A 12,508-nucleotide genomic window follows, 5' to 3' on the forward strand; every position below is an offset into this window, starting at 1 on the left:
TAGGCTTGAAGATGGTAACTTTATTTTACTTGTTTTTTTATTATTTATTATTTTAATTGTTTTTATGATTTCTTAAATTTATTTAATTTATATTTTTTTATCATTTCACAGATGTAATTGTGAACCCCAGTATAATTTCCGATGACTGATGGAGTATGAATAAAGATAAGTTGATATCAGAATTAACTTAATCTTTATTGGTATTAATGGTAATTAAATTTTACTTTTAATGTGTTCAATTTTCTGGATCAATATTTGGTTACATTTATTGATTGAATACTTTTTTATCTTAATTTCAGGTACTTCAAATGACTAACTACGATGCTGCAAATGATGTTTTTTTTTTTTGGTTGAATTAAAATATTTATTCTTATGGACTGTTTAATCAAACTTTGAAATAGGCTGTTATTTCTATTATTCATTGTTTATGATCTTCTGAATTATGTATAATAGTTAATTATGTAGTCTAACGTGTTCAAACAGATTTGACATTTTGGGATGAAAATATTGTACAAATACTCGTTGTGCCAGAAAAATTAATTAATTATATAATTTAACGTATTCAAGCTTTTATATATTTCAATTACATTGAAAATAAGAATGAAATCTATACAAAAATACATCAAATTAATAAAAACTAAAGTTTCACCTTTCAAGTACCAAGCTAGCATCACTGTCACCGTGTCACATACAAAAACAAAAAAGAGAAGTATTAATAGATTAGAAAATACTTAATACATATTCAAACTCCATTCAATAAAATAATTCCTATTTGTTTAATTGAGAAATAAAAAACAAAAATAATTTTATATATAAAGTGAGAGTTTTTATTAAATAAGGATAAAATAAATTTAAAAGAAGATAAAATCTATCAAAATAAAGAAGTCAGAATTACAGTCATAATTCGAAAATCCAATCGGAATTCGGAATTCCGACTTTCGTTTAGACTTCGGAAGTCGGAAGTCGGAATTCCGAATTTTGAACGGAATCGGAATCGGAGCTCGATTTCGACTCCGACAAAAGTCGGAATTCTGATTCCGACGATGTCGGAATCGGAGCACAGCCCTAGTTTTAAGTGTATTAGATCATCAAAATTTAGTAATAATATTTGAATGATTTTATTTCTTTTTTGACCCTTACTTCTTATGAATCTATGATAAAATGTTACTAATAAATAATATATATTTATAATATTATATATTTAAAGCATATGATCAATTAAATTTTCATGTTTAAGATTAAACTTTTATTTTGTAAATTATAATAACATTATCTTATATATAATTATAATTTATATTATTATATATTATATATAAAAATGATATATAATATAAAATATATAATATATAACATTAACTAAATAAATAAATAAATAATATATTAAGTAGTACCGGTCCGGTCTAAAAATGACCGGAACCGGTTTTCCGGCCGGTGTTAACGTGCTTCCCACGCGCCCGTAACGTTGTACTGATGCCTATGACTCATCCATCACTCATGAGTCATGACTTCCCCTCTCACCGACAGTGATATTGCTTCTCTCGCACTCTCATCCTCCCTCCCTCACCCTCCGCACCTGCCGATCCGTTCTCTCTCTCATTCTATCGGCATGGATTTCGCAGCAATTCAAAGAAGTAGCTTTCCAGAGCTCTTCTTCGCTGTTTCTCTCCTCCTCTCAGCCTTTGTAATCACCACCACCAATGCCTCAATTCACATCTACAACAAAGAACCCTTCGGGGAAGTCGGCAACGCTTTCCTTCTCTCCGGTGGCAGCGAAGGCATCGTTGCGTCTCCCACCGCTGACAACTCCGCTCATTCTTCGATCCGCAATGGCATTTCTTATATCCGGTACTCTATTTTTATCATACATGGACACAGATTTGTTCACCCCCCCCGCCCCCTTCTCTATTTTTGTTTATGCGGTGGTTGGTGATGATTTGGATGGAAGTAATCTTATCAAAAAGAAAAAGTATTTGGATTGAAGTAATAAATAAGGCGGGATGTGTGAATATGTGGCTCGAGATTTACATTTTGGTGAAATTGGGTAGATCCGAGGTTACAATATCTGCATTTCGTGGTTTATTATTATTTTTGGTTGCTTAGAAGCTGTAGGGAAAAAGTATAATTAAATATTCATATATCAATACTGAGCTACATTGATATAAGTATGAAGCCAATGCATGCCCCAGTTGGTAATAAATAAGATTCTTAATCTTAATAAAATTTTGTTTACCGATAAAATCAAAAGATTATTAATCTTAATACCTTCACTTTTCAATGCATGCTTTAATTGGTGATGATTAAGCAGAGACAGACTTCGTGTTGTTCTGTAGTGGACGCTCATAAGTATAATTGCAGATTTTCGAAATAAATATGTTGCAGAAACAAAAGGTAAATCACAAATTGGTTGAGTGGAGCCAAAATCTTTTTTGATAAGTAGGTTGAGTCCCGAGTGGAGCCAAAACGTTGGATGAGATTAACTGCCATGTTGTTCTCTCTCCCCTTCCTACTCATTTTGTCTTTCACTCTTCTCCACCTCTCGTTGGAGGATTCTACTATTCCGTTTCAACTACTTCATTATGTAGAAGAGGTTATACAAAAATTTAAATTTGGGTTTGTAAGTTTGAGGAAACAAAGAGGACTAGTGCAGTGGTTGAATTGGACAGAGAGTTCCCTTATGTTTGTAAACGCCCCTACTTTATGAGGAATTCTTCTCCTGCTTGGTTCATTTCTACTTGTTTACTTGATCCAATTTCTGGTTATGCTTGCAAAGTCTTTGAATTTACTATGGAAAATGACGAGCAAGAGACCAGTAGACATTTTTCGTTATCACTGCCTTTAGAGCTTTCATCAATTGAAAGGAATCTTGGAATCTTAGAGTGAAAGGAGTTGAAAAAGAGAACTTGGTGTAATGATCCAAGTATATAACACAATATAGACAACATAGATGTTGTTTAGATTTGAATTTTTTTTTGTACATGCATGCATGCGAACACGTTAATAAGATTTAGGGTGTCTGTGAACCCAATGGGTTGGCCCAAGTGGTGAAGGTCTTGGTCTTAAGGTGTCACTCCCTTCAAGGTCTAAGGTTTAACACCTCATGGGTGCAAACAATCCTTTGGAGCCACACCCTTTGGTGAAAAGCCAGCGATTTAACTAGTTCTGTGTAGGGAAACTTCCGATGGTGCGGTGCAGGGGACCAGGGTTTACTCTGCATGAGTGAGTCTGAAGGGCTCTACCTAGGAGAGGTTTCCCGACATCCAAAAAAAAGAAAAAAAAGAAAAAGAAAAAGAAAAAAGATTTAGGGTGTCTATGTATGAAAAACAAAAATTAGATAAGTTTTGATGAGTGAGGTTATCTATGGGGTGATATGACCAAGGACTGGGTGTAAAAACTTAATGTTGTAGTGGGGTATGTGCTTTTAAGATTTTGCATAAATGTCAGGTTTCCTTCTTCTCGTTATAATATATGTTATTACTGTAAGTGCAAAACTCTCACATTTTCAGTTTGTATAGATTTGAGAATATCACCTTCTGGAGGAGTAAGGCTGCAGCTCACAAGCATTCAGACATGGAGCATAGTACTGGGTTGGTACAAGTAATAATTTTTGAGTCGGCTGATCGCAATAATATCGGTGGTTCTGCTTATGGTGGACAAAGAGCTATATGTTGCACCCCTGATCTTGCTAAATTGGAAGGTTGTAAGCAGGGTGAAGTCATTAGGAGACCTTCAGCAACAGATATTAATTGGCCCATTGTTGAAGATATACAGTTCAGTGGAAACTCTTTGTCCACAAATATTGCTTACAAGGTGGTTCCTATCACAAAAACTGGGATGTATAACTTGTTTTTTGTAGCATGTGATCCACAGCTAAAAGGACTAATAATGAGTGGGAAGACAATGTGGAAAAATCCTGATGGTTATTTACCCGGTAGGATGGCTCCATTGATGAAGTTTTATGTGTTTATGTCACTTGCTTATTTTTTTCTTAGTGTCATTTGGTTCTCCCAGTATATGAGGTTTTGGAAGGATATACTGCAACTTCAGCATTGCATCACAGCTGTTATCGCTCTTGGATTGTTTGAGATGATTCTTTGGTATTTTGAGTACGTAAACTTAAATGATACTGGAATGAGGCCAATTGTAGTTACAACTTGGGTTGTAACAGTTGGAGCTGTTCGGAAAACAGTTTCCCGCCTTCTTATCCTTTCTGTTTCAATGGGTTATGGTGTTGTTCGGCCAACTCTTGGTGGTTTGACCTCAAAGGTCCTTCTTCTTGGAACAACTTACTTTTTGGCATCAGAGTTGCTGGATATTACCGAGTATGTGGGGACAATCAATGACATATCAGGAAGAGCGAGGCTCTTTTTAGTTCTCCCTGATGCTTTCCTGGATGCATTTTTGATTTTGTGGATTTTTACATCTCTTTCTAAAACACTAGAGCAATTACAGGTATCACATTTTTACCAGCAACTTCTTCCTATTCTAATTTGATTGTGGTAGCATTACTTCCTATTTACTTTCTGCATCACATGCATTATTTTTCTTTATTTCCATATAACTTCCAGAAACTTATAAAATTCCTGTGCAGGCAAAACGGAGTTCTGTGAAGTTGGATATATATAGGAAGTTCTCAAATGCGTTAGCAGTAACTGTAGTTGCTTCAGTTACTTGGATAGGATATGAGGTATGGTTTCCTAGTTGAGAGCATAAACTTTTTTTATGAAATTAACATTTATCTAGTATTTTTCGTCAATTCAATTTCTTGGTTACTCCTCTTGTATACATCCTGTGTACATGGGCTTTGCCAAGGTTTTTATTAATAGAAATCGGATAAAACCTTCCTGCATGAGGATTTCTAGAAGTTTTTTTGCTACACTGTTAACATGAAATGTAGAATGGTTTCTGTTTTCTAGGGTTTGGTTAGGGGTAGGGTGCCAAGAAAGTACAATTTTTATAGAAGTTTTTTTTGCTACGCTGTTAACATATTACAAATTTGCTTCACTATGATTCATAATCCCAAAAGCACAGCTAGTTTATCACCATCTTCCAGTCATCCAAGGAAGGACAATTGATATGGAATATTGTTCTAGTTTTCCTTGAGAATATCATGTTACAATGCAGAGGACAGAACTTTGGTGCTATCTAGTGATGTACTTTTGTGTGGACTGTATTTTTTTTTATGGTTCTCTGCTGCATGCAATTTCCTGTGGTTGAGATCACTGGCAGATGAGGGTTTGATGCCCACAAGCTCATCTTTTAGACTATGTTTGGGAGCCTAAGGGGGAGTAGTGAGGGAAAATAGAGGAAAGGAGGGAAGGGAAAAGGAACGGCAAGTGTCTCTTTACCTTTTTGTTTGGCGTGCACACATTTGCAATTGAATCCCTTTTATTTGTACCTCTATTCCTTTCATATATGTATTCTTGTCCTATCTTTTGCAAGAATCCCTGCTTCTTCTAAGGTTATTTTCTCCTGAATAATTGTTTTAACATACTTTCTGTCAAGATGTGATCAGGCTAATATGGTTGAACAAGTGTTATGGGTCTGATAAGCTTTATCCAACAGGTTTATTTCAAAGCAACAGATCCATTCAATGAGCGATGGCAGAGTGCTTGGATAATCACTGCTTTTTGGGACATTCTTGCGTTTGCATTGCTCTGTGTGATTTGCTATCTCTGGGCCCCATCTCAGAACTCTCAACGGTGAGTTATGGCATGCACGTTGTACACATCTATATGGTCATTCGTATGGTTGTACTTCTTTCTAATTGAAATTTCAGGCGCCAAATATGTTCCATGAAATGGTTGTCTGCTCAAGAATGATCAGAAAACGTTTTCTGAAAATTTCCTGTTCTCTCAGACCTTAAATAGCTGTGCTGAAGAAGGTTATACGGGAATATACTTGCCTCTCTATTTAGAAAAATTGAACACACTCCGAAAACTTAGAAATCTGCCCTTTTAGGTGGCCTGGTAGGAGATCCTTTGTCATGGGAGACAACCTGACAAAGTTTCAGAGTTTGAGTTGACGTTAATATTAATCGTGACTTGCATGTGTGACGTGCCTATGCCTGATAAAGCATTATAAGAAGCGGGATAAGCATATGATGATAAAGAACTGTGAGAAGTGGGACGTGAAGATATCATTTGCCATCTAGACTCTTTAGGGCATTGCTGGTCTTTTTATTTTATTCCTTTTTTAGTTGGCGCAAAACTGGATGAAGCTTAGAATTCTCAAATCGCTAGTTTAGCATTATTATTAAAACGGGTCCGACTGGCCAGATTTTCTCATCTCTCGTTTTTTTTGTTTATAAGAAAAAATATCAAAAAATTAGATACCTTACCTCTGATTGTTTGGTGGCTAGTTAAATAGGCAAAATAATCGCATAGTTAACAATTCCTGAAGCCCCTCAGGCTTCACTATTGTATTTTGACTTTTACTTCCGGCCATATGCAGGTATGCATACTCAGAGGAAGTGGGAGAAGAACCCGATGATGAAGAAGCTCAATGTCTAACCAGGGGAAAGGGGGAGGGTGATGTCAGTCTAGTCAAGCAAGAGAAGAAAGTAGGAGCAAATGGTAACTTCGAAAAAGAAGAAGATGCGGAAGAGGATAAGAGAGAATAATCACTGAAGAAAGTTTTTCCTTTTTTTTCTTATTGGGCAAGTGTGCTAAAATGGTCCTGTTAAGCTCTGGGATTGAGATCATCCTGTTCTCCCCGAGAGTAACTTCTATTGGTTGAGTGATGGTCCTTGACATGCAAGGAGGCGGTGTAAAATATTTCTAAAAAGGCTGCATACTTTCCATGATTTTTTTTTTGTCAATGTTTCATGGTAGTTGTACCTATTTACTCGGTGCATGTACAACTTATGTTGCAAATGATGCTATCAAAAGGAACCAAACCTTGAGAAAAACATGTTTGGAAGTATAGGATGTCATCGGGGCCGTAGATAAGCACAACGTCATGAAATGTAACCGAAGTTACCATCTTCCTTCTTCACATCAATTTATCTGATTTTGTGACAATTATTTTTTCAATAGTATTTAATATATAAGACATCAGTAGTGAGAAAATTTATAATGAAGATGGAGACATCACGTCTTCCTTTGCAGCAAACATGCTTCTCCGATCTAATCGTACTCAACTGACCTAAACGAGAGTCCAATTACAAAGTATTCCCATCCAACGGTCCAGTTCTCTCCATCATTGCATTAGAGTTGAGACCCCAATTCGAAACAGAGACAAAAGGACCGCGAGGTATACTCTCGAGCTTCAGCTCTCTGCCTCCTCTCTCTTCAAGCTTGTATCCTTTGCATGGAGTTTGGTGTAGCTTCTTCTAGGGTTTTTAACGCTTGTCAATTCTCTTGCCTCTGTCCCTCTCCAAGAAAGTTTCGGACGCCAGCGGACCTCTTGAGCTTGTCTCCTCGTCTTCGCCCTCTAAATGCTTCGTTTCCCCTTTCTACCCCAGTTTCTCGCAGATATTGCACGTGCAAAGCCACCCTAAAAGAAACGAATGCCTCCGTGGCAAAGGTATTCCTTTCCTTAGCCTCTTCTTTTTTCTCTTTCCTAGTAGTTTTTGCTGATTGGAATTCTCTATGTTGATACTTGTATAATTAGTCCTGGTTTTTTTCCCTGGAAATATATAATTCGTGTTATTTTAATTTCGTTTGGGGGATGGGTGAATTTTGTTGTTTCAGGTGAGAAATGTGGCTGCAAATGACTTTGAGCTTTCAAGTTTAACGGCTTTATCGCCGTTGGATGGTCGTTATTGGCGTAAAGTAAAGGACTTGGCTCCTTACACGAGCGAATATGGTCTGATCTACTTTCGAGTTTTAGTTGAGGTGCTTTTCTATCAACTTTTTTTTTTTCGAAAATGTTTTCTATCTTGAACTTTTATGGGTGTATGTGTGTGGCTAATCAAGTGAAAGTACAAGTCTTTTGAAAAATCATGCCCCATTCAAAGGAAAGGAAAATAGTTGTTCTTACGCTAAAAATACTCTTAACAGTGTTAACGGGTCCCCATATGTTTTTGTCATGCACGTATCATCTTGGCAGTTGTGTTCTGGAACTGCGTTGAGAAGTTTGATGTTAAGATTTATGAAGATTATATACGGGGTGGAGTCATAAAAAATATTTGACCTAGTTGAGGATAACTGTGTAAAAGAGTTTGATCCACCCAAAAACTTGACAGTTTCATGACCTGAATTGGGTATAAAGCTGAATAGCATGGCTTTGTCAAGCGGGTTATAAATTCTGGTTCGTTGGGGAATCAAGCAATTAAAAACTGCCTATACCTGCTTTTCTCAGATTAAGATATTCCTTTTCCTTGAGGAAGGTCTAGGGCTTTAGGTTAGCATAATTGGTGAGATTGATGGTATTTCCTCTTCAGCTCTTCGACAGTTCTGCTAGTCTTTAAATCACGCCATTTTACTTGCAGGTGGAAGTTAAAAGTAGTTAGGGCTTGGGACATTGCTTCTTCCCCTTTCCCCACAACTTAAAGCACTGAGTAAAAAGCCAAAGTACTGCTCCGTATGCAGGACTTGACAATACTAATGTCTCCCGTATACTTATTATTAGAGAGGAAAAAAAAATCTGCCTAGTGAATGTGGTGCCATGTCTAATTGTCTATGATGATGATGGCAAAAAACAATGATGATTCCTGAAGACAATTGTAGATTGGGTTTGCTAGCTCGTGAATCAAGATTCTGTGTTGAAAGCTTATTAGGTTATCCAGGTTATATAATCTAATATGACTACCTCTTCCTGTTATGGATAACTTCCATAACTATTACCAGTGCTGAATTTTTTCCTTATCGCAAAACAAATATATATATATATATGTGTGTGTGTGTGTGTGTGTGTGTGTAAGATCTTTCAAAGTTGGTTTATCTATGAACATTATCATGCTATGTCAATCATCTTCATTATTATTGTCGTTGTTCTGCTCTTTGCGGGAGTATTTTAATACTTTGATGGGTTCATCTTTAACAGAGATACTGTCTGTCAGGTCAAATGGTTGCTGAAGCTTTCCCGAATTCCTGAAATCACAGAGGTTCCAAGCTTCAGCGAAGAAGCTCAGTTGTATTTAGAAGGACTGATTAATGGCTTTAGCATGAATGATGCCTTGGAAATTAAAACCATTGAAAAGGTGACAAATCATGATGTAAAAGCAGTGGAATACTTCTTGAAACAGAAATGCCAATCAGATCCTGAGATAGCTAAGGTTGGGACTCACGTTTACAGTTCCTTCAGACATTGAGATTGCCTGGCTATTTCTGTATGGAACTATACGTGTTTACAGATTTCACTATGAAGTTTTATGATCACCTGACAATCCTCTTTCTCAATCCAGGTGCTGGAATTTTTTCATTTTGCTTGCACATCAGAAGACGTAAATAATCTTGCCCATGCATTGATGCTGAAAGAAGCAATGAAAACTGTTGTATTTCCTGTCATGGATGAATTGGTCAAGGCAATATGTAACGTGGCTAAGGACAATGCACACATTCCAATGCTTTCTCGCACTCATGGGCAGGTGATTAGCAATGTCTTGCATATAGTTAGTTAAGTTATGCATTAAAATGTTATTTGTCATTGGGGGGATGTAAAATGTATGTCGCTCATCTCATTTGTATACATCCTTTGTACTTGGGCTATGCCTATTTACTTGGAATAAAATTTCTCTTATTAATTATAAAAAATTTATGTCATTCTGTTTTTATCCAAAAAAAAAAAAAAAGAAGAATGTGTACATCGTTCTGTTATCATTTCTCAATCTCTTTTACCAATAAAAAAAAATCATTTCTCAATCTCTTTTACCAATAAAAAAAAATCATTTCTCAATCTCTTTCAAAGACTTCCACTCTTGCTGTATGAAGCCATTGCCAACATTTCATTTGGAAAAACATGAGGTGATAGAATTATTGAAGTATTGAATTTTGATCATTTATATATTGTTTAATGTAAAATCTTACATTCTCATAGATAGAGGTATTATTTTCACTGTCTCCCGTAGCCAGCTTCACCTACAACTTTGGGGAAGGAAATGGCAGTCTTTGCTGTCAGGTTAAGCAGAGAAAGGCGGGATATTTCTCAGATTGAGATAATGGGAAAGTTTGCTGGTGCGGTTGGAAATTACAATGCACATCTCGCTGCATATCCTGATGTTAAGTGGCCTCAAATTGCTGAAGAGTTTGTAAAGTCACTTGGACTGAGTTTCAATCCCTATATCACTCAGGTGTGTTTCTTGCTTTTATTTTTTTCTTAAAATTAATAACTTATTTTTTGGATTAATCCCACAGATTTTACATTCTCAAGCAATATAGTTCACTCATGTTTGGTAATTGGCTCGTGTGCTATTTCAGTATCAATCCTTGTTGCAAGTTTGTAGGGAATGAAACGAACTTCATGGAGTCATAATATAGACCTTCTAATTTCTTCAGAAAAATTTTCTGTCTCAATGGAATATCTTGTAGAGCATGACTACATGAAAAATTTTCTGTCTCAAGGGATGTCAAGTGTATGACATATGATGATGAATGGTTACTAATGCATTTATTATTCTGGTAATTTACTTATCCTAAAATTATTCTGCTAATTGAATTCTCTGCTTGTTTTGCAGATAGAAACTCATGACTATATGGCAAAACTTTTTCATGCAATTATCCAGTTCAACAATATATTGGTTGACTTTGATAGGGACGTATGGGGCTATATATCTTTGGGTTACTTTAAGCAGGTGAGGCTCTGATAGATTTGATATATGGTTCTCCCCTTATACAAGAAAGGTGACTCATTTCAGGTTTGAAATTTTGAACAGATAACTAAGGCTGGGGAGATTGGATCTTCAACTATGCCTCACAAAGTTAATCCTATTGATTTTGAAAATAGTGAAGGCAATCTTGGTGTGGCCAATGGTGGTTTATCTCATCTAAGCATGAAGTTGCCTATTTCACGTTGGCAGGTAAGACCTACTCCAGTTTCTATTTCACTTTCCCCTTCCTCAGTCCATGTTCTGGGTAAGCTCTGAGTCCCTATGGTACTTTTGAGTCTCGGAGAGATAATGAGAGCAATAGAAGCTACCATATTACAATACAAGCCTGTGCATTACCATTTTAAGCCTTCTTAAGCAGTTTTTAGCAAGCTGTTGCATTTAGTTAAAAAAAGAAAAAGAAAAAAGAAACAAGCTAATGCAATTTATGGGTTGCCCATTCTATCAAATAGATTTCTCACTGTATGTTGTATTTGCAGCGTGACTTGACTGATTCAACTGTTCTGAGGAATATGGGTGTTGGGTTAGGGCATTCAATTCTTGCCTACAAAAGTACCCTACAGGGAATGGCAAAGCTTCTGGTATGCAATTTGATATAGATACTTATTTTTTGTCATTCATTAATTCGGTGCTGTTAATTTTATTCTGTTACATATTAGTAAACTCGATGGCTGACAACTTCATATAACCTATGTAGAGATATCTCCCTTGGTTTAAAAAAATAATAGTAAGTAAAAGAAAAGATCGCATCTTCCATGTTGGGCATTTTTTTCCCTTACGGAGTTTGTTTTGCACTCTAGGTCAATGAAGACCGCTTGAGTGAGGACTTGAACCATTCATGGGAGGTGCTTGCTGAACCAATACAGACTGTACGTATCTATCTTGTTAAAATTTTTTTTTGGTGCTCGCTTCCGACACGTAGTCCCTTGCATTTAGCCATTTATTTGTATTATAGCATCTCGTTTGAGTATATTTGCTATGGTATTTAAATAAGAGTTTGGTAAGTTTGAGTTTTCCCTCAAGAAAGAAGCTATCATTAGGAGATACTGTTCTTGTATTTATTATACAGCGTTTGCCACTTGAATATAGGTTATGCGGAGATATGGTGTTCCTGAACCATATGAGAAGCTAAAGGAGCTAACAAGAGGAAGAGCTGTTACTAAAGAAAGTATAACTGAGTTTATTGAAGGCTTGGCATTACCTGAAGAAGCAAAGATTAATCTGTTGAAATTAACACCGCATACTTATGTTGGAGCAGCTGTTGAATTGGGCAGGACTGTAGACATGGCCGTGAAGGAGTTGAAACTCATAATTGGAGTTGAATAAGAAATTTATAGGGGAGACTGCTTACAGGGCATTGTTGTGACACAGGTTCGATCCCAAAATCGTGATTTGTTGGTAATGCTATTTTTTTTTTTTGGAATAAAGTAAAAGGTCAATTTTCATCTGATCAAAGTGTGAACGGCAACTGAAAATGATCGTATCTCATGTATTCGAAATTACCAAATGTCAAGAATTTTGTAGGCAATTTTGATGCAACTATAATCATTGGTTTCAAGTGCCTGTGATTATAGCCAAGTACTTACTGTTTTGAATGCCATAATACTGAGTGAGACCAAAACAAGGCTATAGAGTTGGATGTGGTGAATGACTTGCATATTGGAGGTAATCAGAAAAATGGCAAAAATCCAGAAAAAGGAAAAAAATGACAGAGTGGAGACATGTAAATGAATACAATATGAT

General features: G+C 36.2%; 2 protein-coding genes across 2 annotated transcripts; both read left to right on the forward strand.

Moving 5' to 3' along the window:
* Positions 1–1,493: 1,493 nt before the first annotated feature.
* On the forward strand, positions 1,494–6,802 carry LOC122314190 (transmembrane protein 87A). Its single transcript, XM_043129607.1, has 5 exons — positions 1,494–1,845; positions 3,513–4,449; positions 4,589–4,684; positions 5,563–5,699; positions 6,451–6,802. The coding sequence occupies exons 1-5, from the start codon at positions 1,502–1,504 to the stop codon at positions 6,617–6,619; spliced, it is 1,683 nt and encodes a 560-aa protein (XP_042985541.1). The 5' UTR covers positions 1,494–1,501; the 3' UTR covers positions 6,620–6,802.
* Positions 6,803–6,945: 143 nt separating this feature from the next.
* Positions 6,946–12,310, forward strand: LOC122314191 (adenylosuccinate lyase-like). The gene is made up of 10 exons (XM_043129609.1): positions 6,946–7,524; positions 7,692–7,835; positions 9,002–9,217; positions 9,347–9,529; positions 10,010–10,231; positions 10,616–10,732; positions 10,814–10,957; positions 11,245–11,346; positions 11,566–11,634; positions 11,855–12,310. Exons 1-10 carry the CDS (start codon positions 7,309–7,311, stop codon positions 12,089–12,091), a joined length of 1,650 nt encoding a protein of 549 aa, XP_042985543.1. The 5' UTR covers positions 6,946–7,308; the 3' UTR covers positions 12,092–12,310.
* The last annotated feature ends 198 nt before the right edge of the window (positions 12,311–12,508 follow it).

This window comes from Carya illinoinensis, chromosome 6 (genome assembly GCF_018687715.1).
Source record: "Carya illinoinensis cultivar Pawnee chromosome 6, C.illinoinensisPawnee_v1, whole genome shotgun sequence".
In the NCBI taxonomy this organism is placed as follows: Eukaryota; Viridiplantae; Streptophyta; class Magnoliopsida; order Fagales; family Juglandaceae; genus Carya; species Carya illinoinensis.